This window comes from Erpetoichthys calabaricus, chromosome 12 (genome assembly GCF_900747795.2).
Source record: "Erpetoichthys calabaricus chromosome 12, fErpCal1.3, whole genome shotgun sequence".
NCBI classification, from domain to species: domain Eukaryota; kingdom Metazoa; phylum Chordata; class Cladistia; order Polypteriformes; family Polypteridae; genus Erpetoichthys; species Erpetoichthys calabaricus.
In genome coordinates, this window is record NC_041405.2 from 3515771 (window position 1) to 3543514 (window position 27744).

The following is a 27744-nucleotide window of genomic DNA, read 5'->3' on the forward strand; positions in this document are numbered from 1 at the left end:
CGGCCTTTGACTAGTTTGACTTACGGTACGGGAATTGAATTGGAAGACAAACACCTGGCCTTCTCTTCCAGGACTGTGATACAGAGGGGCACCAACCAGCAGGAGGTCCGTTTGTCCTCTGCTTGTCAGGTCAACAGAGCAAATCACTGACCCAAAAGAGGAACCAATCTGTAAAAGTCAGAGAGGAACAGACTTGATACCACAGAACAGACAAAGGAAGAAGAGGAGGAGGAGGAGGAGAGGTGTCACCATGACAGACAAGACATTAGGACCTAAGAGGACGTTGCTATCCTATGCAGAGGACCACATTTAATTCTCATATACTGCAAGTCACACTTCTTGCGAATATGTCAGGCTCTTGTGTGGCTGGCATGACTAACATCTTCCAGGTTTGGAAATCTGTGATGCATCTTCAAGTGACCAGAACAGTCAGACTCTCAAACCTCATTGAGGACAAAACCATGAAACATTAACTCTCTGACAGAGTTTGAGATGAAACAATTGAGGAGACCAACAAAATTAGAGACAGAAGAACTCATGAATGGCCACTGGCTATCATAAACATTTGGGGTTGAGTGCCTTATGGGTGGTGATTCAGAGGTGCACAGGGTGAAGGAGGTGATTGGGGCAAAGGCGCCAATGTGGTTTTCACTTCCATTCTTACAGTGAAGATGGCCAAACAGCTCTGAAGCCTCTTCTTTACAATCGTCCTTCTCCACCTTCTTCTGTTTCCCAGAGATAAGAATAATGGCAACTGGAAGCTGATGTTGTCATTCAATGGACCAAAGTAAAACAAGAAGCACCGCTTCTAATAGGCTGCTAATCACTGACGTCCCCCATTCCCAGCCTATGACAATTCCCAGCTTAGACTCCAACACTCTTTACATTTTCGCTCCGACGTTCCGTGATAACCTGGAAACAAACTTTCAGGATCACATAGCAGTGCTGCAAAATCCTTTGACCAGCAACACCATGAGACATTTGTTTCAATTCAAGGAATTTTGTTGACTTAACCGCCTAGCATCTCCAATTTTCAATGGGAGTAACGGAAGCTGGAGCTCCAACAGATGGCACCCATGACAAGGTGAAGAGTTATTCCCACATACTTTTATGATCAAAGCTTTTAGGTACAGCTGCCCAATGGCCAGAATAGCTAAGAAATTATCCGTGTCTGATATCATGAGGTTACCTCTTGGTAAGAAGAACGACCTGTCTGAGAGACAACAGAGAAGGGGACTTCGTCAACCTGGACGTCGAAGACGCCATCTATGCAACAACCCAACTGCTGGACCTAAAAGCCACCCAAGATGAGGATTTCTCCTCTGACACAGATGTTACCGTAAACTTTCCGGAAATGATTATTTAAGCTGACATTGAAGCAAGGATACAGCTAGGCTTTACATTAAGACTTTAGTGACTAACAGTACATTCTATAATTTATTTAATTTAGTTTGAGTTCTTCAATTTTTAATAAATGCTATTTTGCTTTCAGATTTCTAGATTTTGTATATCTTGGGTGACTGAAGTTAAAGTGCACAGGGCACCTTGTGTGGAGAGGCCGCCACTTTTGTTCTCACAGAGTTAGCAGGCTGAGGGGGGACGCCCCCTTAGAGCGTAAAGCATCATTGGCTGATGAGTGGTATGACCAGAGGCGTATCAGGCTCAGTTTGTCTAAATTATCCTTGGAGATTGAGGCGTGTCAGCCCGTAGGTCTCCGTTATATCCGAGGACAGCGGTGTGTTGTTCACATCGAGTCCCAGCATGGAGCTGACAAAGCACAACTCGTTTTCAGGGCCTGAACAGATTGAGTCTCCGTCCGTGTGTGCAGGCCAACTAATAACGGAATGGATAGGTTCCACTAAGCCCATCGTGATACACCAACCTAAATTAGAAGAGTTCCGCTTTGCCACATGCAGTACACATGAACTGCTTAAATTGAGGGAATCATCATTGGGATGAAAAAGTTCAGCAGCAGAGGACAACAGAAAAGTTCTTGAATTAAATGAAGGATTCAAAACTCGGACACGTTTGAGGAGCGCACACAACATAGAGAAGGTCTTGAACCGGTGTGTGAAGCGGATGGGAACAGCTGGAACACCACTCTGTGACTTCCACAAATTTAGTTTAAGCCTCCTCTCTCTTCCCATTTCATCCCTTTATGTTCTCACCCACCCCCCATATGTCACGATCTTCAACCTTTATACATTTCATGTGTAAATTCCTATGTCGATCCTGTCAATCGATACGTGGATTATGAGGTTATAAGAATTAAAATTTGAATGGAAAGAAACAGGGCTGCCCCTCCAGCCACACCCAAATGGTAAACTCGACTATCAAAAGCTCTGAAAAACGAGTATTGAAGCAATTCAAACTGTTACATCTATTACTTCTCAATATTTAATACTTTTGACAACTCTAGCATGATGTATGGAAGGCTCCGGCACTTTTCAAGCCAACAGTGGAATAACTTTAGGAAAGAAATGGCATCTCTCGAGGCCTAAAATGGGAGTTAGTCAGGGTCGGTCACAAACAGTCCTTCCAAGACCCATTAATGGCTCCTGGTGTCAGTCCATATCTACATAAATATTCACAGAAAAATAAAAATCATGCAAATAAGCCACAACAATTTTGGCGGATTTTCAACATAACTTACATGGTTGCTTAAGTTTTTATAAGAGGCTTCAGCTTCACAAAACAGGCCAGGTCATGCCAGGGCAGGGCAAGGGGATGGGGATGTTGGTATATTTAGATGGCAGGGTTGCTGGACTTCTTTAATTCCCACTCCAAACCCAGTTTTGAATGGTAACCAGGAGACATTGTGGGATCCCACCATCCATCCTTTTGGCAACAGAAACTGAAAGCCTCCATTGACCTTGCCAGTGAAGCAGCACGTTCATCTTCTCCTGGCTCACATTGCCAGGCCTCATTTTCTCCACTCCTCCTCCGGTGACAGATGTTATGTCCCTACCACTATTGTCTATGACTTATGACCCGACGGTAGCCTTTATCAGACCTGAAACATCACTCCCATGCCCCAGTCAGAGATCTCACCTGTTGGCCATCGATGGTGTACTTGTGGCCCTTCACGTGTTGCTGAAACACGACGACTCTCCCTCTGTGTCTGTAACGAGGTGCTCCTATAATGAAGTAGCTGAGGTGTCCCACCGTAGCACTCTCCATGGTGTATCCTGAAATAGCGGGAAAAATTCTGAAGGACAAATCTCAGCTGTCAGATTTGGTAACCTGCTAAGGTGATGTCACTAAGCACCTTCATCAAGTCGCAGCTCCCTGTCTTACTCACCCATGTAGGACTCCTTCATGTCACTGTGCTGAAAAGTCATGTTGTAGAAATCCAGACCTTTATATCCTTCTTCAAAAAATCCCCCGGACCAGTCGTAGGCCCCCACTGCTCCAAAAAGAATATGTCCATCCTTAGATGAGAAACGGAAAGAAAAAGAGTCAACTATCAGGTTTGCTTTTTAGACGTTCCTTGTAGAAATCTACAGAGTTTCCAAAAAATACATTGTAGACATGCATAGCACTAACCTTTTTATTTTATCGTATACGAAGTCTAGGGAAAGTATTGGAATCGTCCAAAAATTCGACTTTGAGATTTTAATGAATCAATGAGTCTGAAAATACCATTTTTGGAATTATGTCTGTGTGTGTGTGTGTTTGTGTGTGTGTGTATAAACATGATAACTTGAGCACGCTTTCACTTCGCTCAACCAAATTTTGCATACAAGTATTAGGTACAAAATGTAGATTTCTATCAACCTTTGAGCTATTTCCACTAACTGGTAGTAGTACTTTGCCTGAAAAGTTTCCTAAAAAATATAAAAAATGTAACATATTTCACATCACATTATGGTAAAGCACCTCATTCTAAGCATTTTCTGTCGCTTTGCATCTTCTCGAAAAACAACCGGTTTTCGAGATAATCGCAATTTTCCGTTTGACGTTCAAATGGTCATACATACATATTTGAGAACGATTTTGCTTTACGTAAATGAACATTTGCATACAAGTATTATATTACAGACGTTACTAAAGTCTCTCGCAACTTGTGACCCACTTCTGCTAACTGAAAGTGGTAATTTACCTGAATTGTTCGCCAAAATAAAATGACCATGGCAAATTTTCAATATAGGTATTACGGTAAAGCAAATCATTTTGGACATTTGTTATCTCGTTACATTTTCTCAGAAAGCATACAGTTTTCTAGATAATTTTAATTTTCAATAGTAAAATGTGTGCATACCAGCAGTGAAACATGTTGTGTCGTACCGTTATGCTTGCATAAGCACCAGGGGCCTCATGCATAACGCCGTGCGTACGTAGAAGAATGTTGCGTATTCCCCTTTCTACGCTCAAATCAAATTCTATTTAATCCTCTCATTCACTTCACTTCAGAGGAGCGCAGCAACTTCATTAAAAATGTGACATGCTGCGTATTCTCCACACGAAGACAAATCCCAATGCACTGTCATGCACATGATGGTCACCTCCACTGGGAATCAACATGGAAAGCCGCTTGCCTTCCGCCTCCCCGGCCGCAGTCATCTGTTCTGGTTTCTTTATTCCTGCAGATGATCTCGATGGCCTGCACGTTCCATGAGTGATGCATTTATCAGATGGACCTTTAGGTCTGTGATCATCAAGATTGTACCAGTAGAAGAACCTCAACACGTGGCTCGGGACTTAAATAAATCTAACAGCAAATGAGCCCGGTGATTTTTGTTTTCACTGGAGATCTTTATATGAATGTTAGGTAAACGCTTCCAGGAAGGAACTAAACACCTTTCTTCTTGTGCTTTTGGCACAGAGTTTACTGGACACAAAACATAAATTTGTTTGGGAAATTGATTGGCAAATCGAAACAAAAGGGTTTAACTATGAATTAAGTTTGGCCTAAATGGTTTTGGTCACCACTATTCATAGGGTCAATATGGAATATAGTGACTCGTTTACTGGCAGGCACTAATCAGTTGGCGTGCTGCTCTGGTCTGAAAGCCATTAAGTCATCGCCCAATCATTCACAGATTTAGTTGAAAGAACAAAAAAGGTACTCACGGAGCTGACCAGAGTGCTGAAACCTCCTTGCGACAACTCCAACTGGAAAGAGCTGACTTGGGCGTCCTTTTGAGTTCCTGCAAAATAAGAAAATGTACAGTTGATGTTCCACCTTGTCTTCCTGCTAGGGTGATCTCATTGGATCAAAAGCGGAGTGACGCGTCACGTGATCTCAGCCACCAAACTATTCACCTCACTCTGTGTAGATTACTAAAGTTCTAGTTGTAGAGTTTGTTTTTTGTTACGATTCATTTTTAAACTCTTCTTTAGAAGAAAAATTAATTTAGGTATATCATTGAATCATCACAGCAGGACTTGGGCAGCTTAAAGGCTTAGGCAGATGAAATTTAATTTGAGGAAATGTAAAGAATTACACATAAGAAGTAAAAATGTTAGATTTTTAAATACACAATGAGAGGTCTGAAAATCAAAAGTACATCTTAGGAAGAGGATTTAGGAGTCGTAGTGGAATCGACACGATCAACTTCCAGACAGGGCTGTGAAGCCGTTAAGAAGACAAACAGGCGGTCAGGTTATATAGTGCCTTAACATGTGGAGTACAAGTCCCAGGAGGTTCTGCTCAAGCTTTATAACACACTGGTGAGGCCTCAACTGGAGTCCTGTGTGCAAGTTTGGTCTCCATAAAGACACAGCAGCACAAGAGAAAGACCAGAGAAGAGCAACCAGGGCTACAGGGGATGAGTGATGAGGACAGATTAAAGGAGCTGAGCCTTTACAGTTTAAGCAAAAGGAGATTTAAAGAAGATATGATTGAAGTGTTTTAAATTATAAAGGGAATTAGTCCAGCGGATTGAGGTGGTGACTTTAAAATGAGTTCATCAGGAACACGGGGACACAGCTGGAAACGTGTGAAGGGGACATTTCACACAAACATTAGGAAGTTTTTCCTTCACACAAAGAAGCACAGACACTTGGAATAAGCAACCAAGTATGTGGTAGACAGGAGGACTTTAGGGACCTTCAAAACTCAACTAATTTAAGTGGATAGGACTGGCGAACTTTGGTGGGCTGAATGGCCTGTCCTCATGTAAATGTTTCTGATATTCTAATGTCTTAGGGTTCAAGGCTGAAGGGATGGAGGCAGAAGTGTAAGTGAATGGATCAAGATTTGAAGGAAAGGGGGGACCAGTCTATATGGATGATGATGATGATGAAGACAAAGATTACCTCGAGATCTAAAATGTCCATTCCCTGGTAGTTTCCATTACCGATCCTGGAGGGGAACATTACATGCCCTACTAGGTTCTCTGTTGGCCTTTGGAAACTTTCTAAGCTTGACACAACATAATTGGTGATCTTGTTGTTCTAACAACCATCTGTAGGTCCAGAAGGCTCATCCTCTGCTGGAAGACAACTTGTCATTCAAAGAGAAAAAGGAACCCTATAGAGATACCTTCAATGGCAAAGATTTTCTCCTGCAGTTCAGCCTGGATTCCATTGAGAGCGCTGAAATCACCCACACGGAAGACATTGTTATCATTGGAAGCGATGATTTTCAGCTCCCGCTCTGCTTTTGGCCTGCTGAATGCTTTACCAACCTGGGTACAAAGAGAGGAGCTCCATAAACATCAGGGTAGTTCCGGCTGTACAGGTCTTATCATGAGACTCAGAGTGCGTGTGTGGAGTGAGTGGTCATCAGACGACATATCTGATCGGTTTGGTTACTCTGGCTATGTGACATCACTGAGGGGGATCAAGAAACTTAAGAAGGTCAGGCCGTCAGTCTGAAAACTGAAGGGGAGCAAAAAGTGGACGTTTGAAGAAGCTGGCGATTAACCAATACGACCATATGAGATGGATTTAGGAGTCATAGTGGACTCGTCACAGCCTACATCTACACTAGACCGTGTTCAGAAGCCATTAAAAAAGGATACCTGAATGTTAGGAAATGTATCACGATGTGTAGTGCAGTAGACAAGCACAGGGCCGCCCCAAAGATCAGAACCTTATCCCCTCCTCACTAGGCCTGATCATTCAGTCCCCCCAATTTCTCATATCAATGCCATGCCAATCACATGTAGCTGTACCACTCAGTTCCTCCAGAAGACCACTCAGTATCAGTTAGAATCTCTGCAGGCCTCACTGATATTTCAACCTGGATGAAGGGACACTTAAGGTGTGAATTTTTGTTTGCAAGTTGATGAATATTTTGTATGTCTTTATTTGTAACTGAGACAAAGCAATGTAAATTTTAGTGTTATATCATTGATAAGATTAGCAATAGTTCAATAGTTCGATGTTTAACTAACCCCCCCCACCCCCCCCCCTTTTAGGACTAAGTGTTTGTAATTTTAGGACAGGGTCGGGGCAAGTGATTCTCTGCAGGACACTCGCACTCAACCTCCACAGGACAGCCAGACTACCCAGCTGGTGAGCGTCAGCTCAACAAATGGTTTTGGGGTGGGGGGGCAGGTGTGAAAGTCAACGTGTGCCCCAATTGGTCTGAAAGATGGCTGTCTGGGATTGGTTCAAATCTGAGGCCATTCGCACTATTGGTGTAAGGATTTAGGCAAAGAATGTCGAAATTCGGATGCTTTACCCCTTCCTTCCTCCCTCCTTCCCTCCCTCTCTCTCTCACTCACACCATCACGATGAAGGAGCATCTCACACACACACCATGGACTGCAAAGAAGACCCCACTGAGAAGCACAGCTAGGCAGCCATATTGAGACGGGCATGCGGCCTGACCTGAAGAGAGCCGACCGAAAATGAGGACTTGACTGGAGACATTTTAAGGAACTAACAAGTCCGTGTCCCGCCTGAAACTCCACATCAGCATTGATCAGGTTGTATGATTGCCAGTCTTCACTTGTACTTTGTTTATTGTTAGAATTTAGGAATATTATCAATAATACATTACTTAAAGTGTAACTTAACTCCTGCTTGTCTTTTACTCTATGGAATTGCCTGAGGTTATAGATGTAGAAGGGAAGGTGGGGAGATGAAGACCCCACTGAGAAGCACAGCTGAGATGGGCATGCGGCCTGCTCTGAAGAAAGCCGACCGAAAAGGAGGACTTGACTGGAGACATTTTAACCCTTAAACCGCCTGAACCGGCTCTAGTTGGTTCCTAGTGCAATTTGCCAGCACGTCGGAGCTGATCAGTCCATGCCGTCCATTCGTGACCACTGGCGCCCCCTGCAGCACTGCAGCATCACTGTCCCTGGTATTGAGCCGCTGCAATAGACGAGCCTGGTAAGCGTTGGCCTCTGTGTTCAATCGCAGTTGGCTCAGTGAATTTCATCAATGGCGTCTATTACACCTTGTACATATAAGGTGGTTCAGATCTAATTATGCAATTTTCATTACGATATAACTTATTAAGTTTATTACATAGAGAATTCACAGCACCTGCCCTGCACAGAGAGATTTCACTTAAAATTCTTTTTGTTGCCAATAGATGGCAGCACCTGCCATGCATTCCAAAATGGCGGGGAGACGGTTGTCAGTCGGACAGTTGCATAATCAGATCTGGACCACCCTGTATCATAATAGATTGTTGCAGTAGTTTTTTTTTTAATAGTTTTTACAGCTCATTGGCAGAGTGTAAAATGATCCGTGTGGCAGTAATTTTGATGTTCTTTGCATGAAACAAATGTTTTCCATTCAGATTTCACGTTTTCTTGGTGAATTGTGACATTTCCTTAAAAAGTACAGCAGAAAAGTATTTGGCATTCAGGGGTGCATTAACCCCCCAAGTATGTGGCAGTTTAAGGGTTAAGTAACTACAAGTCTGTGTGCCACATTGGCATTTATGAGGTTGTATGGTTGCCAGTATTCACTTGTACTTTGCTTATTGTTATCCTTTATGAATATTCTTAATAATACATTATTTAAAGTGTAACTTAACTCCTGCTCGTCTTTTACTCTATGGAATTGCCTGAGGTTATGAATGTAGGAGGGTAGGTGGGGAGAAGTTATGAAGTTCAACACCTGATAAAGAGTGGAAAGTCTCTGGGATTTGAGGCATTCTGACAAAGGCTACACAATCAAGAATACAAAAGGGGAAAGTCGAGGAACAGAGAAACAAATCCCAGCTCATCCCATCGCTTTTCAGCCGAGATCACTACCACCTATCAAGTTTGTATGCAACTTTGGGGTGGTGATCGGCGACCAGCTGCCCTTCAGGGGCCATATTGCTACAGTCTCTTGGGTCTTTCAGATTCGCTCCACACAGAATATGCGAGATCAGACCGTCAGATCTACCAGAGTGTGCAGCACAACTGCTGGTGCAGGTGTCGGTCTTGTCATGTCTGGATTACTGTAACCGTCTGCTGGGAGGAGAGCCAGCATGTGCCACCAAGTCACAGCAGATGACACGTCAGGCACATGCCACACCTCTCTTCAGATGGCCTTCAGTAGCCGCACATTCAAGTTCATGCTCACCTAGTGAGTGGTCAAAATCTATAAAAGTGAGGTCTGCTGAAGAATGGCAGGTGGTGATGCCACCTATGCAGAGCACTAAATCTCAATCCAGATGAATAGCTGGTGGAATGAGCTGCCCACCTCCATTCAAAGTTCAGATTCCCTCAATAAGTTTCATAAGACCCTCATTTTCTGTGAATTTCTGTCTAACTCATAGTAGTTGTTAGGTTTTAAGAGCCACTGGCTGACATTTTGATCTGAGCTCTTCACTTGTGGTGATCACTCTTGTTTGTCCTCACAGGTGGCGCAGTGGTAGTGTTGCTGCTTTGCAGTAAGGAGACTGTGGAAGATTGTGGGTTCTCTTCCCGGTTCCTCCCTGTGTGGATAGCACTTTGAGTACTGAGAAAAGCGCTATATGAATTATTATTATTACCCTTTATCTTGTCACACTGGTACTGGACACACAAACACACATTGACCTTTATATATTATTTGGTATTTTATATTAGGCCAGCGCAGGCCCGTAAGCCTGCTTCTTACATTTCAAAGAGGCTCATTTTGAGAACAGGCCTTAGTTAAGCTTAGTGGCCTGCATCTGGAGACTAATCCTCCACTATTTGGGGAGGTTGAAAGCTAGAAGATTGAAGTAGGGTGGTCACTGGGTCAGTCACACACTTTCACATCACATTCAGTGGCATAGGAATGGACTTCTCAGTCAACACACACAGTCCTCTCCGCCGAACATCTCATCAAATACAAACCCCAATGGCGTAGCGGATGATGTTCTTTGCATTGGCTGCATTGATAGCATCAGTGAAGTAATTTTGTTGAGACTCCCCGTCAGTGATGGTGATGAGTATCTTGGATGCACTGCTTCGAGATCCCGTGCTGGGAACAAACACGTTCTCCCTGCAACACAAGAGAGCAAAAAGCAAACATCTCAGCTGGGTGCTTGTTAGACACCTAAAAGGGAGACTGAATTCCTGGGTGCCATCATTAAGGCCCATTCTGATGAAGACCCTCAGCATTCTTTGATTGAATGTCTGCGTGGAAGGAGTTTCACTGGGATGGCTGCGTGTAGGTTAGCGTCTAGAAGAAGGGGACACTACAAGGCCCTCGAGCTCCTGCTCTGCTATTGCTTTCTTCTTGTTCACAGCAGTAGTCTCTGGACCCGAGATAATGAAGTAGAGAGGAGGTGTGGAGGCAAAGTGAAAGAGAAAGTGAAAGCTGCCAGACTTACGCCACAAATTGGATCGCAGTTGCCGTGTTTGTGCCACCACCCATTTGCGTGATTTTATCAACGAGGGATTCTGCGTTTCTGGACGCTGCATATTCATTAAAATTGAACTGAAGTTTTGGGTTTCCGGAAAACTGAACAACTGCAAACTGGAAAAAAAAGAGTTAAAAAGTGGGCAAGTCAGTAGGGCACAACAGACAATGAGTAGTGTCACAGTGCCACCAACAGAATAATAAAGCAGTTAGAACAGGTAGGCCTGGCACAACATTCAGATTTTGTTACACAACTGTATTTATCAATAGCGCCTGAGGACCCCGGCTCTCTTGATTCACTGACCCCCAATGTCTGTCTTGTGTTTCTGAATGGATGAGTAGTCATTTTCTTAAACTAAATAAGAAAACAGAAGTTTTAGCAAAACTGGCAAAACTGGATATAATGAGGGTATTAGAAATAAACTGGGCGGCACGGTGGCGCAGTGGGTAGCTCTGCTGCCTCACAGTAAGGGGACCTGTGGGTTCGCTTCCCGGGTCCTCCCTACGTGGAGTTTGCATGTTCTCCCCGTGTCTGCGTGGGTTTCCTCCCACAGTCCAAAGACATGCAGGTGAGGTGCATTGGCAAATCTAAATTGTCCCGTGTGTGTGCTTGGTGTGTGGGTGTGTGTGCTCTGCGATGGGCTGGTGCCCTGCCCAGGGATTTGTTCCTGCCTTGTGCCCTGTGTTGGCTGGGATTAGCTCCAGCAGACCCCCCGTGACCCTGTATTAGGATAATGGATAATGGATGGATGGACAAAAATAAACTTGATCTGTCAGGCTTGAAAGTCAAGACAGAGGTAAAGAATTTAGGGATAATTATTGACTCTGACCTGAATTTTATTAATCAGATTATTAGGACAGCTTCCATCCATCCATTTTCCAACCTGCTGAATCCGAACACAGGGTCATGGGGGTCTGCTGGAGCCAATCCCAGCCAACACAGGGCATAAACCAATCCCGGGCAGGGTGCCAACCCACCGCAGGACACACACAAACACAACAAGCACACACTAGGGCCAATTTAGAATTGCCAATCCACCTAACCTGCATGTCTTTGGACTGTGGGAGGAAACCCACGCAGACATGGGGAGAACATGCAAACTGAACGCAGGGAGGACCCGGGAAGCGAACCCAGGTCCCCAGGTCTCCCAACTGCGAGGCAGCAGCGCTACCCACTGCGCCACCGTGCTGCCATTAGGACAGCTTTTTTTCACTTAAGAAATATAGCAAAAGTTGGATCCCTTATAACGTTTTAAGATGCTGAAAAATTAGCTCAGTAGATTACTACAATGCACTCCTCTCAGGAACACCCCCCCCCCCCCCAAAAAAAGACATCAATCGATTACAACGAGTGCAGAATGCTGCTGCCAGAATCTTAATGAGGAAAAGAAAATCCGAGCACATCACGCCAGTCTGAGCGTCATTACACTGGTTACCCGTGTCGTTTAGAATTGACTTTAAAATCCTGTTGACAGTTTACAAAGCCTTCAATAATCACATAACGCCTGTCACCTTACACTCCAAATCGCAACCTTAGGTTGTCAGATGAGGGTCTGCATAGAATTCCAGAAGCTAAACTTAAAAGAAGTGGTGAGGCTGGCAGCCTTCTGTTGTTAGGCACCTAAAATCTGATAGAACTTCGCCAGGCTAATACGGTGGAACACTTTAAAAATCTGCAAAAAGTCATTACTTTAACGTGGCTTTCTCACAGCTTCATTTTAGTGTAACCGTGCTATTCTGTATACGCATTGAATTATCATTTATTTTTCATGGCTCTGAAATCCGTACTAAACCCCACATTCTGTGCTGTTCTCTTTTTGGTTATCTGTGGTGTTGATCTGCGCCACCACCACCTGATTAAAGCACCGTGCAGTCCCCACATTGATGGACTGAAGGTCCACATGACCATCATCATCGGCTAATTCTTCCACGTAAAGCCTGAAAGTCATGAGGACTGATTGAGATCCTTTATATGTTGAGTAGAATGTCTAGTGAGGACTGGGTGGTCTTGTGGCCTCGGACCCCCTGCAGATTTGTTTTTCCTACGGCTGTCTAGAGTTTTTTTTTTTGCTTTTTCTGTCCTCTCAGGCCATCAGATCTTACTCTTATTCTATGTTAAATTTTATTTTTATATTTTTTTCCTTTCCTCATCCTGTAAAGCACTTTGAGCTCCACCTTTTGTAAGACAATGTGCTTTAGAAATAAACACTGTTGTTGTTGTTGTTGAAAGCTGGAAGTTTTGATTTTAGTTTATTTGATATTTTAGACATTGTTTTAAATGTGCTATATAAATAAATTGACTTTGACATTGACACGCACGCACACTGGAGGCAGGTTTGGACTAACGCCACACGTCTGCCCACCAGAACTACAAACGGCAGCCATACCAGGCCGAGCTGCTAATACTGGCGACTGAACTTACTGCAAGGTCGGGCCGCTTTGGCAGTTACATTTTTAGAACACGATAATTACGTCACAAAGCGACTGAAAAGGGTGACAAAGTGTGGACCGTGCTGCAAATTTGTCTGTGCTAATAGTAGCTAGCCTTCTTCTTAAGTAAAAAACAGAAGTTGGAGGACTGAAAGGCTGGCAGATCAGAGTATGACATTGGTTGGTCGTCGAGTCCGTCGCACACTTTCAGACCACATCGCATGGAGTGGCACAGGAATGGACTACACACGGTCATTACATGCAGTGCCCTCCTCAGGACAGCTCATCGCCACACCGGCCTGGCACAATATTCAGGTAGGCGCCGTTCCTAGGAGTAATCTGGAGATGGTTGGTAAGTACAGGCACAGAATTCACCCCAGTTTTGGCGTCTCTGCATTGGCTTCCAGTGAATGTTTATGGCTTCTCCCTGCTCAAAACGAATCTTTGCTTCCAGTCCAATTTGTCTTTTGATATTTCTTTACTAATAGGGAATGGTACTTATCTGGGGTGAGGGTGGCCCTGCTCTGTACTTAAACCCCACTTTAAACCCTCCTACTCTTATTATAGGGGGGAAAAAAAGAAAACTTTGTGCTTATTTTGTACTTAGACGCTCTCCTTACTCGGATCAAAATCTAAGAATGAAGCTTCACTGGCCACTTACTTTTATACAACTTGGCACACGTTACATTATCTTTTGTGGTACTGGTGCACCTGCACGGGCAACAATGCAAAGCCCAATCCATTAAGGCATCAAACACACAAAAAGAATGAGATAAAAGGAACACCAAAACCAACAATGGCGGTGAAATGACCACAAAATTATGAAAACAACATTAAAACATTAGAACACTCTAGACGAGAACAGGCCATTCAGCCCAACAAAGCTCGCCAGTACTATCCACTTATTTCTTCCAAGAAAACATCAAGTCGAGTTTTGAAAGACCCTAATGTCTTACTGTCTACCACACTACTTGGTAGCTTATTCCAAGTTTCTATCGTTCTCGTAACATGTAACACTTCTGGATCCTAATGGTTAGGGTTATGCAGAAGGACACGTCTGACACAGGAAAGCTTCTCTACAAAATGGTACACTTTCATGTATTTCAGGTATAATAAATATAGAAGATTTGCATTGGGTGTGACAAGGATGGACAGGATTAGAAATGAGGACATTAGAGGGTCAGCTCAAGTTGGACGGTTTGGAGACAAAATCAGAGAGGCGAGATTGAGTTAGTTTGGACATGTACAGAGGAGAGATGAGGGGTATATTGGGAGAAGGGTACTAAGGATAGAGCTGCCAGGGAAGAGGAGAAGAGGAAGGCCTAAGAGAAGGATGTGGTGAGAGAGGACATGAAGATGATGTGTGTAACAGAACAAGATGAAGAGGGCAGAAAGATATGGAAGAACATGATCTGCTGTGGCAACCCCTAACGGGAGCAGCCAAAAGAAGAAGAAGAAGAATATTACATTGGCATTTTTTCCTTGAAATTGATTGATCATCACTTTCATGAAGGTTCTCATACTCTGGAAATCGTCAGGTTGTACACTGCCAGATCCATCAATCAGAATGACGATGTCGATTGGCTTTATGGTGCATTCTGTAAAAAGCAGAGAAAGATCAGTGAAGGTACACTGCAAAAAATGAAATCTAAGCAAGTGAAAAGTATTCCTATCAGGACATTATAGCTTGTATTCCTTATTGTAAGAATTATTAACTTATCAAAACATTTGCATTTACGATTTTTCAGCTTATTTTAAGAAATCTTGTTTTGTAAATTTTGCTCATCCCACTTGCAGATATTTTTGTTAAACAGAAGCAAAACAACTTCCATTTTAAAGTTTTTTTGGTCTAGTTTCTTTGTATAATCATGTTTTGCCATGTAAAGGTGGGTGACCCTCATTCTCCTCGAAACAAAAATAAGTTTTGTTGCAGGACTCGTTCTCATTAGAATACGCAGCTTCAGCGGCTCTGCCAGGTCTCATAATAAACCAACAGGGAGTTTAGTGGTGGGTGCAGATGGTACAGTAAAGGGAATTCTTTTAAAGTAGCCGTAGTAGGTGGAATTTTATTGCACTTCACCATGTTGACCAGGATACTGCATTTCTACTTTGTATAGATTTGGCTAAATTAGAGCATTAGATCAAGAGCAGGCCATTCAGGCCAACCTGCTTGCCAATTCTGTTCATTTAATCTCTCCAAAAATCACATTGAAAGTCTGATTTCAAACTTCTCAAAGTCAAACTCTCTACTGTACTACTTGGCAACTTAAAGCGATGTATGTGTCTAGAGTTCTATGTGTGAAGATAATCTGGAAATAGCAAGTTTCCATCGTGAACGTACCTTATTTATAGCATCGCTATTTTGTCGTTCAATGTGCACCTCTACAGTATTTTGCTGTTCGGTTGTCGCAATGCTCACCACAGTCGTCAGTGCAGCGCTCTCGCAGGACAGGACGTGTGACATCATCACATATCTGATTATCTGTCCCTGTTTTCACAGACGTGGGCACTGTTCTGATGCCTACCCATGCTAAGGACATCAGCCATCAGGAGTATTTTTGGGTTTTTTTTGCCCTTAGTAATGATCTGGTTGAATTATTTCTCATTTTAAAATTAATAACTGGCATTTTTATTGCTGTTTTATCATTTCATTGGTGCCTTTTGAGTATTTCCATATCTCCCTAGAGTAACTATGTAATGCTTGAGCAAGTGGTGACAGGAATTTTGAATAAGACGATGGCACTGAGAAGTCAGAATTCACACAGAAGGCATCACCAGGAAAATAAGAATTAAACAAATTTCAGGGTCTCAAATCAGAGTCGTAGTCAAAGGTCAGAGCATTAAGACAATTAATAGAAAAAGGGTCCACGTAACCAGAACCAAGAAATAAAAAGATGTAAATCATAATCAGAAACAAATATTGTTGTAAATTCAAAACTAACAAGATGAAATGACGTAGAAGGTGTTTCTCTCAGGAATCCAAGCTTATAAAATGACATGCTAGTGACGTCATGATGTGTGACCTCTGGGAGTGACACCCCACTTCATATCTTAGCATATCTTAGGTCCCCAACATGGCAGTGTTGAGAAGAAAAAGAAGGTGACAACACAGCAGAATGCAAGTCCTTTAACAAGGAACACAAGGAAGCAAAAAATTAAAAAATGAATGAAACCATTAGATTCCTTGGCCTGAGAAACCCTACATATTCTTGGGACCAGAAGGTGAGATGTAGACACACACAAGTCTGAGATTCAAAACCAGAAATTCACACCAACCATCCATCCATCCATCCATTCTCTTCCGCTTATCCGAGGTCGGGTCACGGGGGCAGCAGCTTGAGCAGAAATGCCCAGACTTCCCTCTCCCCGGCCCATTCAGACCAACCCAAACAATGAAGCCAAAAACACCAGAACAGAGCAGAGGAAGCTGAAACCATGAAACACTCGCCAAGTTTTTGAAAGAATCCGTAATCTCGGACAACCAGAAAGTGTGAGGTGCTGACCTCGACACCAACGTCATGGTGACATCAAACATGGCCCGAATTTTGTCTTTTTTTTTCATGACAACGACATAATGTCACCTACAGAAGAACAAAACAGCATCAAAAAAAGACCCCAAATGTTTTCAGACCGCGTGAGAAGAGGCGTTCCAACAGAAAAGTAACGGTCAGAAATGGATTCAGCAACTTCAAGAAACCTTAGTTTGCATGTGTACATCTCAAAATAAAGGCTTGTAGAACTTGGAAATTAATTCCAAACAAAACTGTTTCAGAACCGTATCCTGGACCATTTTGTTGTTAGGAGCGATGAGCCAAACAAGGAAATATTTCGATTCTCATAGAGTGTAATGAAACTGGCACTAAAATTCGTTTGCGGGCGATTTCATAATTACTAACCATAAAAGGGTTTTAAAGATTTTTTTGGATGGTAAACAAGGAGTACAGCTTGCTAAAGCCTCAATCTTCCGTGTTGACCTGCGCTCCTTTCAGCAGCTACATTTCGAAAAATCGTTTCGATAAACGCCTTCCGTTCACATCACTGCGGAGATGTGAAGCACCTCTCGATAAGAATGCCTACGTTTCACATGAAGACCCACCACGGTGCACTTTACTCCACAGGAAAACTCGACGCAAGGAAAGTTGCCATTGGCAGACTACCCAAACCCCGCCCCTTCTCCCTGGTTCACCGTTACCTAGCAACCACCCGCGAGTCCCCATGCCCACCTCCCAGCCGCTTTGGGAGGATCTTGTTGCTCATGAGCCAAGGATGGAGTGGGGCAAGTGAGGAGACAACAGCAAGTTAAGAAAGTCTCATGCAGTGCTAAACGACAGCATCACGGTGCAATGCAGTTTAAAAAAAATAATTCCAGAAATAATCGCTTTCAATAAATGAATCCATAAAATAGTGCAGTGAGAAAAAAAAAACAATTTCAACATCTAATAAACAATTAAACAGCATGAATTAAAAATCAGAAAAACTGCCTTCTTAGTTTTGTCCTTCAGTTCCTCTGCCGGGAGGTGACAATGCAGTCACTCAGTCAGTGTGTCCCTTATAAACTATGAAAGTTTGACCTGAAAATCTTCACTTGAATAAGAAGACTCCATAAAGAACGCAGCCTAGCAGGACATGAAGGTCAATCAGTCAGTCAGTCATCGTCCAACCCGCTATATCCTGACACAGGGTCACGGGGGTCTGCTGGAGCCAATCCCATGACAGTAGTTTACTGTATTTGACAAACTGCCCAGGTAACCTATGAATAAAATTCAGACTTGGTGACCTCTGCTGGCTGCTTTGAGTATGACAATCATGGTGGCTCACCTTGGTATCCGGGCGTGATGTTCTGGTAAGCTCTGGATTCATAATCTGCATTCATGCGGTAGCAGACTCCGCTGAGGTACATGTTGTGCCCACAGGCATACTCGTAGTGAGGGCCACAAGCCTAGCAAGCACAGGAGATACATACCAATCAGTGCCCACCAACCTCCTCCAAAAACCATCAAATTGGAGCTGACGTAAAAGTGCTTACCATGAGCTCTCCTGCGCCAATGCTGGTCAGCGATAGGCCCATAGCCCGGCCGTTCGTCGCTGTGGTGCCTGCAGGGGAACAGGATGGAGGACACTCAGATTTTATTCTGATTGTCACTTTCAGAGCAGGTTGACTGGCAGTTACAAACGGGCCTCTTCATGAGCACAGGTGGGGGCCCTGCAAAGCTCTGCCAGGCCCCTGCTTTGTGCCCAGTGATGTCAGGATAGGCTCAGGCTGCCCAGGGCTCAGATTGGGAAAGGACAACGGCCTTCAAATTAATGAAACGAGTAGAAGACGACTAGAAGAGACGCTGCACTAAGCAGTTCACTGGTGGAATCCCCTGGCATTATGTGTTGTGCCAGCTTAGGAAGGCGAGGTGATGGAGAGGGAGATTCAAGGAGAGACATGTCACCTTACCTTCAATTTGGAGTTCAGTGCAGGCTTTCCTTCCATACTGGCAACGGAAGAGCTTCCCAGTTCTGTTGTTTTCCAGCGGGGCGCTGACCACCACCCTGTTGAGCAACACAGCATAGTAAACAGTTTATGGCGCCTTTTATCACTGCTGAGAACTTTTACAGATGAATGAACATTTCAAAGACTCCGGGTGTTACTACACAGCCATAGGAAGCTGGGCTCAACTCTCAGCGCATTCACCGTCATTGTGTGGGGTCTCCATGCTGTCCCCTCATTACATCCCCCCAAAAAAGATATGTTGGGTTGCTCAGTTTGCCTGGTAAAAGTGAAAGATGAGGCCACATGACACCTGACGGAGGAGGAGAAGAAGAAGAAGAAGAAGAAGAAGAAGAAGAAGAAGAAGAAAAACTCGAGCAAACAGACTGAAGGCTGTTAATGGCTGCCATCTGCTAAATGCTGACTTGAATGGAGGAGCAAACACGTTGGGTTTCCTATTTGTAGTTAATTTAGGCCACTGATCTGTTGTCACGTTGACAACTGAGAGTCCTTACCTGTTGGTCGGTGTTTAAAAGTCACATTAAATTCACTTTCAGACGTTCTGTAGGCATTGCTTGTTAATTCCTTTCTTGGTCTCTACCCAAAGGCTTAATCTAAGGGGGCGTGGCCTCTCGTAATGATGAGCCACCCCACGTGCTGTCAAAAAAGACTGTCACCCGGCAACCTGTAGAGGCAGCGGCTCACTTAGTCGTCAGGTCCCTGCTGTGGCCGCCGTCCCCCAGAGCCAACACTTGATGTCACGTCCTCGTCCCCGCGTCCTGCCCTGCTGGCTTTTCAACTGCGGATTGGTTTCTTGGTTTGATCTCACGGTTAGACAGTCGGTCAGCTTGGCAGGCGTTTTTTCTTATTTGAATAATTCATGCTTTTCGGTTCCCTTTTTAATTCCTGATCTTCTTCTTCATTTTGTATTCAACACTTGGAGAAAGATTTATTTTTTTGTTTCTTTAGATGGCAGTGAACTTTATATTTCTGATGAACATATTGTATCTATCAACTCCGACCATTCCAAGTCTCTCTTTATAGCATTTATCTACACTCTCCCATAACTGATCACTTCCACTCATTCTGACCTTTACAGAAAGCCACTTTAAACTAATGGCATGCACTCGTCCAGCCCACCAGTAACTTTCCCAGTCTGACAACTCAGAATTGTCATTTCACCCATGGCTGACTGAGCCGTGACCATTAAGAATCCCATTTGATGTCATTTACCTGCAGCAGCCACCTCACTCAAAATCCCACTTTATACCATTCACACGCTCTCACCACCTCCAGCTCGGACGATTCACAGTCCCACTTCATCCCACTTGCCCATTAAAACAAATCCCCCATCAGGCCAGTGTAAAAATCCCACTCAGCACCATTTACACGCCACCTCCCATAGCTCCACTACTCGTGTCTTTTTACTGTCCCTACGTCACATTTCATCTTCTACTCTCGTGCCTGCCCAGCACCCCCTGGTGACCGCTTTTTGAAATTTAGCTACAATTATCACTAAGGGAAGCAGAGCATCAAAAAGGGACACAGAGAAAATGTCACCGAGTCAGGACATGAAGCCACAGAGGACACAATGTCGCTACATCTCACCACTTTTGTGTAGATTGCACCTGCAAGACCCGATGGCCAAACCACTCGGCCTTTTCCTCAAATACTCTGCTCGGGACGGTCTCCAGGTTGAAGCCATCGTTGGGAATCAGGGCTGGAAAAAAAAAAAAGAAAAAAAGACAGAATGAGAACATCTGGAATGGGACACCTCAGTTTAAAGAAGTGACATGGCTGTGGCACCAATGACGTCCAGCAAGAGGCAAATTAAACAACAAAACAAGTACAAGAGAAATTTTAAATGTAATTTGGGTGCCCCAACCCTTCACTCTCCCTCTGGTGTTTTGATTTATATTATTATTATAAACATTTACATTATAGTCAGCTGAGGTATAGAAGGGTCTCACACACACACACACACACACACACACACATATATATTAAACTGCTCAAAAATTGAAAGGAACCCTTTCTAATCCAAGTAGAGCATGAAGTCAATGAAACTTGTGGGCTGTTGATCTGCTCAGTGAAGTAGCAGAGGGGTTTGTTCATCAGTGTCATCTGCTTTGGGGAACTAGAGGGGGGGCAACAATGAGACGACCCCCCAATACAGGAATGAATGGTTTAACAGCTGGAGGGAGGCCACTGACATTTTCCACTCCTCATCTGCTTTGTCACTCGTTTTGCGTTTGTCTACAGTCAGTGTCACTACTGGTAGCATGAGGCCATACCTGGACCTTACAGAGCTGGCACAGGTAGTCCAACTTCTCCAGGATGGCATTGCCAGAAGGTTTGCTGTGTCTCCCAGCACAGTCTCAAGGGAATGGAGGAGATTCCAGGAGACCAACAGGCAGTTACTGTAGGAGAGCTGGACAGGGCCCCTCGTAGAAGGTCCTTAACCCATCAGCAGGACCAGAAGAACAGGACGATCACTGCTAGAGCAGGCAGGCCACTAGTGTGAATGTCTCTGACCAAACAATCAGAAACAGACTTCATGAAGGTGGTCTGAGGGCCCAACGTCCTCTAGTGGACACCGTGGAGCTGGATTGGCATTTGCCATAAAATACCAGAATTGGCAGGTCCACCACTGGCAGGTGCCCTGTGCTTTTCACAGATGAGAGCACATGTGAGAGACGTGAAAGGGTTTGGAGAAGCCGTGGAGAATGTTCTGCTGCCTGTAACATCATTTAGCATGACTGGTTTGGTGGGGGGTCAGTGATGGTCTGGGGAGGCATATCCATGGAGGGACACACAGACCACTACAGGCTAGACAACGGGTACCTTGACTGCCATTAGTTATCGGGATGAAATCCTTGGAGCCATTGTCAGACCCTATGCTGGTTCCTCATGGTGCACGACAATACCCGGCCTCATGTGGCGAGAGGATGAAGGAATTGATACCATTGACTGCCCCCCCCACCAGACCTCAATCCAATAGAACACCTCTGGATTGGACATTATGTTTCAGGCCATCCGACACCTCAGCCTGTCCAGGAGCTCAGAGATGCCCTGGTCCAGATCTGGGAGGAGATCCCCCAGGACACCATCAGTTGTCACATTAGGACGTTGTCAGACATACATACAAGCATGTGGGTTTGGGTGGGGGTCCATACATGATTTGGAGTTGCTACAATGACATTTCGGCCAAATGGACTCACCTGCCTGCCCCATCATTGTTCCCTTTGATTTTCGGGGTGTCTCTCTCTTGGTTGATCCTTTTCATTTCCATCCTTTCACTCCTCACACATCAGCACATCAGTCCATAGAAGTAGAGAGAGCCAGCAGGAGTTTTTGCCAATTGAGATCTGATGTGTTTTCAAAGTGGTCCTTTCATTTATTTGAGCAGTTTATTATATTATTTATTTTATATAACTCACACACACACACACATATACATATACATTAAGTCATCTGAGGTATGGAAGGGTCTCACACACACTGTATGCTAATAAAAGACCACCTTGGGTGAAGAAGAAGATGACGGTGACCCGCGTGTCACTCGCTCACAGTCCTTACTCAAAGTCACACAGTCAGTTGGCCTCTTTAAGCTTCACAGATTTTCCTTTTTTCATTTCTGCTCATCTCCATCCTGATTTATGTTGCGGTTAGAAGCCGAGAGGAAATGCAACACAAAAATAACTCAAAAGGAGAAGAGGAGGTGGCAGAATTGTGAGAAGCCACATAGAGAAGAAAGATAGATAGATAGATAGATAGATAGATAGATAGATAGATAGATAGATAGATAGATAGATAGATAGATAGATAGATAGATAGATAGATAGATAGATAGAATTTGGTATAATAGGCAGGATTTAGATAGATAGATAGGACTAGATGATGAAGTATCTTTCTTTTTATATAGTGCCCTCCACAGTGGATACCAACCCAAAGCTGATTGTTTCTGTGTCTCTACAGTGACAGCACTGGGAGGTTAAATGGTTTACTCAAAGTCACACAGTAAGTCAGTGACTGAAACAGACCCAGTGACAAATGCATTATTATGAATCGTCATGATGTGCCATCTGTTGGAATGGCAAATGCAATGCATTGTATTACTATGCATGTTTGTGATGCACCATCTGTTAGAATTGCAGAGACATAGCAACCAGATTGACCCACAGACAGACTCTTACCCCTTTATTAAGGTCGATAAAGAAGTTGTGAGGCTAACACTCACTTCTGTGGCACTGGGACATGGGACAAAGTATTCTGTTTAACGTGCACTCAAAATGGTTAAATCGCATTGGGTGATTTTAATGTTCATGAGTTCTCAATAAAAAAAATTTAAAAAAGGGTCTCAAGCATGCCTGGCTCCAGGGGATCACTCAGCTGGGCTAAGCAATCCCCCCAGTGTCATAACTATAAATGTAATGAATTATTATTATTATTATTATAACAAGCAAAACTGACACCGCTGGGCAGAACGTGAATTGTTGGATATTTTTGGGGCACATTATGCCCTCGGAGTATTACAGACCAATCCCGATCCCCCCCCCCCCCCCGAAACACACACACACACACCATAACATTATGGTCTGTAGATACGGGTATTCTCAAGAGGAATTGAATGGATTGCAGAGAATTAAGATAATGAGGATTTAACAGGAGAACTGGCGGCAGTGAAAGCTAAGAAAATAACATTTTTAAAAAATAACCACATGAGTCTCAGGAGACTAAACCTTAAATCTGGCCTAAATTGTAACCGATATTTAATGACTCATAATGTGCTGACTGCTTTGCATCTTACTGTGTGTTGCATGACCAAAAAAAAAAAAAAAAAAAAAAAAGCTTTCCATCACAATAATTTTTTATTAAGCACCCTTTGCATGTATCATGAAAGGGCTTCGCAGAAATTCAAAATGAACAAGGAATATACAAATAAATAATAATAATAATATACATTTTTATTAAGCACCCTTCCCATGTATGTTGAAACCCTTTGCAGAAATTCAGAATGAGTAACGGAATATACAACACTGGACAGAAATAATAAGCATAAAACACTAAATAAAGATAAATACAGGAAACACAACGCATACAGAGAGCGGCAGTTTCTCATTAGTTCCGGTGCAGAAATAAAAGTTGCGCGCGCGCGCGTGTGTGTATGTGCGTGTGTGTGTGTGTGTGTGTGTGTGTGTGTGTGCGCGTGTGCGCGTGTGTATGTGCGCGTGTGTTTGTTTCGAAATTAAAAACGGACTTACAAGGCGTCGATTTTATGACGGTATGGCCATAGTTGAGGTGGGCGGGGTGACGCCTTGGCTCTGTGCGCATGTGCGCGTGTTTCAGCTTCACGCACTAAATAACTTTTGCGCTTTGTATTTCTCTGTTATTTATTTTACTAACCACGGTGTTGTGTTCAGGTGTACTTTCTGCCAGAATGCTAGGGGGAGTGTTAAAAAGTGCGTTACCTGATATGAAAGGAGTATTGGGGGGGAAGAATATTGCTGCTTGTTATTTACTTTCACATAAATGAAGTATAAGAAAAGGATTGTAATTGTTTAAAGATTCAATGTCGAGATTTAGAAGAATCTCGACATTTTAGACCACCTTACACCATAACTCGAGTACACTTTCACTTCGGTCAACCAAATTTTGCATACAATTATTGAGTACAAAACGTAGATTTCGATCAACTTTTGGACTATTTCTGTTAACCGGAAGTGGTACTTTACCTTGTATTAATGCAGCTGCTGAGTCTTATTTATTCAACTTTACTTATACAATAATTGTTCAATATATTATTAACTTGATTTGATTTGTTGTTGATGGGTCTTTAATGTCAGTCAGTCAGTCATTGTCCAACCCGCTATATCCTAACACGGGGTCACGGGGGTCTGCTGGAGCCAATCCCAGCCAACACAGGGTGCAAGGCAGGAACCAATCCCGGGCAGGCCGCAGGGGTCTTTAATGTACATAATATAAAAAGATATAATCATTGTCTTGCGGCTTACTCCTCAAAAATCCATTCCCTTATTTAAGTACACGAGAAAGTCGAGGGGAGACCACTCCGGATTTTTTAAGTATCAGTGTGTGCCGGTCGTAAAATAACGTGAACGTTGCGAGTTAGCCAAGGCTGGCTAATTAATATACTCTGCTCCGGACACAACACACGATTATAAATGTCACTGACGTAAACAATCGTCATAAATAAAAGTTGATTAAAGTTTGCTTTAATTTTTTGTTTTCCTGTTGTTGTGTGAGCAGCAGGTAGCGAAGCGACCTTCCAAAAGACGTTGGTGAGAGATTGAATGATTGCAATCAATTCACGAGGGGCTCCTCACTCCCCCTTGCTCAGAAAATTGAGCTAAGCTCAAGAATTGGGGAACCTTTCTTTATGAAGAAGGTAATCAGGAGTGAAATATCTGTGTGTGTGTTTGTGTAACTCAGATGAACCAAGAGTAGAGACCGGCAATGGAGCAATCAGGAAGACCTAACGTGTGGCACTTCCTCACATGACAGTGTCCCATTTTTACAGAATACGAAATCACAGAGAAAACGTCCAACTGGTGGAAGTTAATTTGACGAACATTTAAGGAAGCCATCGATGACAGCTGAGCTGAGCGGACTTGTGCGGCGTATCAACAGCAGCAGCCATGTTGGCAGCCACAACTCATTGCATGTTGTTGAGATGCGGCAGATGAGGACTCAAATGAACAGCACGGAGGTCAGTGAAAATGCAAAGCAGGGTGGTGGCCTTGAGAGAAGGACCTGAAACACCGGGCACCAACATACGGAACAGACTCTGCTATTCAGTAGAATCCCAAATCCTGGTACTTCATGCCAGACACGATGAGACCGTGCATTTCATACTGTCTGGTGTATGTGGTGATGCTGGTGGGCTGATGTTGTGGAACACGTTTACGTGACACACCCAGAGTTCCTCAATACCAGTAAACCCACTGTCACACACATGTGCTTGGGAGGCAGTCAAAGGGCTTAACCGGGCATGAAATGACAAATCCAGGGGGTTGATGCAGTTCACCAACTCCTCTTCTCCTTCCTCTGCAGAACACCAGATGACAAGACCACCTGAGCCGTAATCAGGTTCCTCATTCCTCTCTAGGCCACGCCCTCCTCCTGACCTCACTCCTTCCTCTTCCCTTCTGGACCCGCCTCTTCCTCTCCACAGCCTATAAAAACCCAACCGCTATCCTTTTGTCTCAGTCTCTTGCGACTACTCAGTTTCATTACATTATACGGGGTGAATTCCCCAAACCTCTTTCCGTCTTTGTGTTCTTGTATTTACACCACATCTGAGTGTGATGGGACATGGGAATGGTGAATGCATCATTTCCTTCCAGTACCATCTGTAAAAGCAAATGGGCTTTAATTTTTTTAGAAGGTTATCCTTCAAAAGGTATGTTCCCAAATTGAGACCGAGAACAAGATTGAAAATTCTGTTCAGCACAGCGGCCTCCACCAATGTCGAACTCTCGAAAGACGCAATACAAGGCAACATCCACAGTAGCTGTGGGACACATCCGAGTCAACATCTCCGTGCTGGACATTCAGTGGCCATAAACTAACAAATTTTCTGCAAGAACTCTGGTCCAAATGGTTATCTAGTGTAGGTGGTCCCATTACAGACCCTCGGCGTATTTCATTCAAAACATTAGGGAGTGACAGAATATTCACTGTGAAGCTAAAATAGGTGCAGGACAAAGGGATCAGAGGTGCCGCCTCACAACCCCAGAATGAAGAATTGCATTTTCAACATCCTGGTGGGGTTTGCATGTTCTCCCCTCAGCTTTATCCTCCATCCGATTTCCTCCCACATCCCAAATGCAGCTTTCAGGCTAACAGACCAGGCAAAATAAACTCGTCGTACGTTTCAGGAGTATTCCAGCATCCCGTTCAGGGTTAGGGTTGTCCTGCCAGTGCTTCTTCTTCTGGGACAGACGTTGACCTTTCTCAGTCATGTAAGGGGTAATCTGGGCTCAGACACTGAGGTGCTTCCTACTTTACACATTTTCTACTCCTGCTATCGAAGTCACAGGTGTGCACCTTCATAAATGTTCCTCAACTACACAGCGATAATAATAATGCTAGCAATAGCAACAATAAAATTAATAATCATCCATTCATTCGTCCATCCAACTTCTACTGCGGGGGGGAACCCAGAAATAACAAGATTATTATCCATGCATCCATTTTCCAACCCGCTGAATCTGAACACAGGGTCACGGGGGTCTGCTGGAGCCAATCCCAGCCAACACAGGGCACAAGGCAGGAACCAATCCTGGGCAGGGTGCCAACCCACCGCAGACAAGATTATTATTATTTTTTTAAATCATATTTCTCTGAACATTTCCAAAATGTAATCACTCTCTAAATCCTCTCCCTGAGACACAACACACTTGTCCCACCACTCTTTCCATTGTTTAAAAGTCTTCTGATACTCTTGCAAAACCTTCAGTGCCTCCGTCGTTTGCTTCTTGACCTTCTCAACATCCTGAAAACGCTTTCCTTTAAAGGTCCCTCTTCATTATTGGAAGAAAAAAAGAAAATCGCAGGGCGCAAGGTCTGCGGAGTGAGTGTCGTCACCCCGTTTTTTTGTGCCAAACACTAAATGCTGTGTGAGTGGGAGCGTCGTCATCGTGATACAGAAACCACTCGCCTGATCGCCGCACTTTGGGTCATTTTCTCCGCCTAGCATCGTGCGATCGCTCGAGGACTTTAAAGGCTCAAAGCTTCTTGTATGAAAGCCTCTTGAAGCATCGTGACCACTTCTGCTGCTGTTTTCCCCAAATGTAATCAGAATTTGAGGCAAACACGTTATTCTTTCAAGTCTGCCGTCACAAACATCACCGAAGATGGAAACAGAGGCTCAAGAACAAAAATGACACTGACCTTACAGATAATGATGCAGAGGGCAGTCTAGTACACACACCTAGTGGCAAACGTCGGAACTAACGGCCCTCCAGCCTGCAGAAAAAAATTCTCATAATTTTTGGCACCCCCCCTCCCCACCATACAGTAATTATTACTTGATTTCAGTTTCAGCTTAACTCTTTCAGGGCTGATGTTAACTTTTGTCAAAATTTTGG

The 27744-nt window shown here is 43.8% G+C and overlaps 1 protein-coding gene across 1 annotated transcript in view; it reads right to left on the reverse strand.

Annotated features, from left to right (window-relative positions):
* LOC114661722 (integrin alpha-M-like) overlaps nt 1–27744 on the reverse strand; it is a 57960-nt gene that overhangs the window by 23161 nt on the left and 7055 nt on the right. Inside the window, exons 2-13 of the mRNA XM_028814887.2 lie at nt 20243–20354; nt 18602–18696; nt 18185–18252; nt 17977–18097; nt 14626–14756; nt 10700–10845; nt 10221–10368; nt 6488–6632; nt 5074–5150; nt 3302–3431; nt 3052–3188; nt 25–168 (exon numbers count right to left, since the gene is read on the reverse strand). Of these exons, the coding sequence (XP_028670720.2) occupies nt 25–168; nt 3052–3188; nt 3302–3431; nt 5074–5150; nt 6488–6632; nt 10221–10368; nt 10700–10845; nt 14626–14756; nt 17977–18097; nt 18185–18252; nt 18602–18696; nt 20243–20354 (1454 nt within the window). The remainder of the gene's footprint in view (nt 1–24; nt 169–3051; nt 3189–3301; nt 3432–5073; nt 5151–6487; nt 6633–10220; nt 10369–10699; nt 10846–14625; nt 14757–17976; nt 18098–18184; nt 18253–18601; nt 18697–20242; nt 20355–27744) is intronic.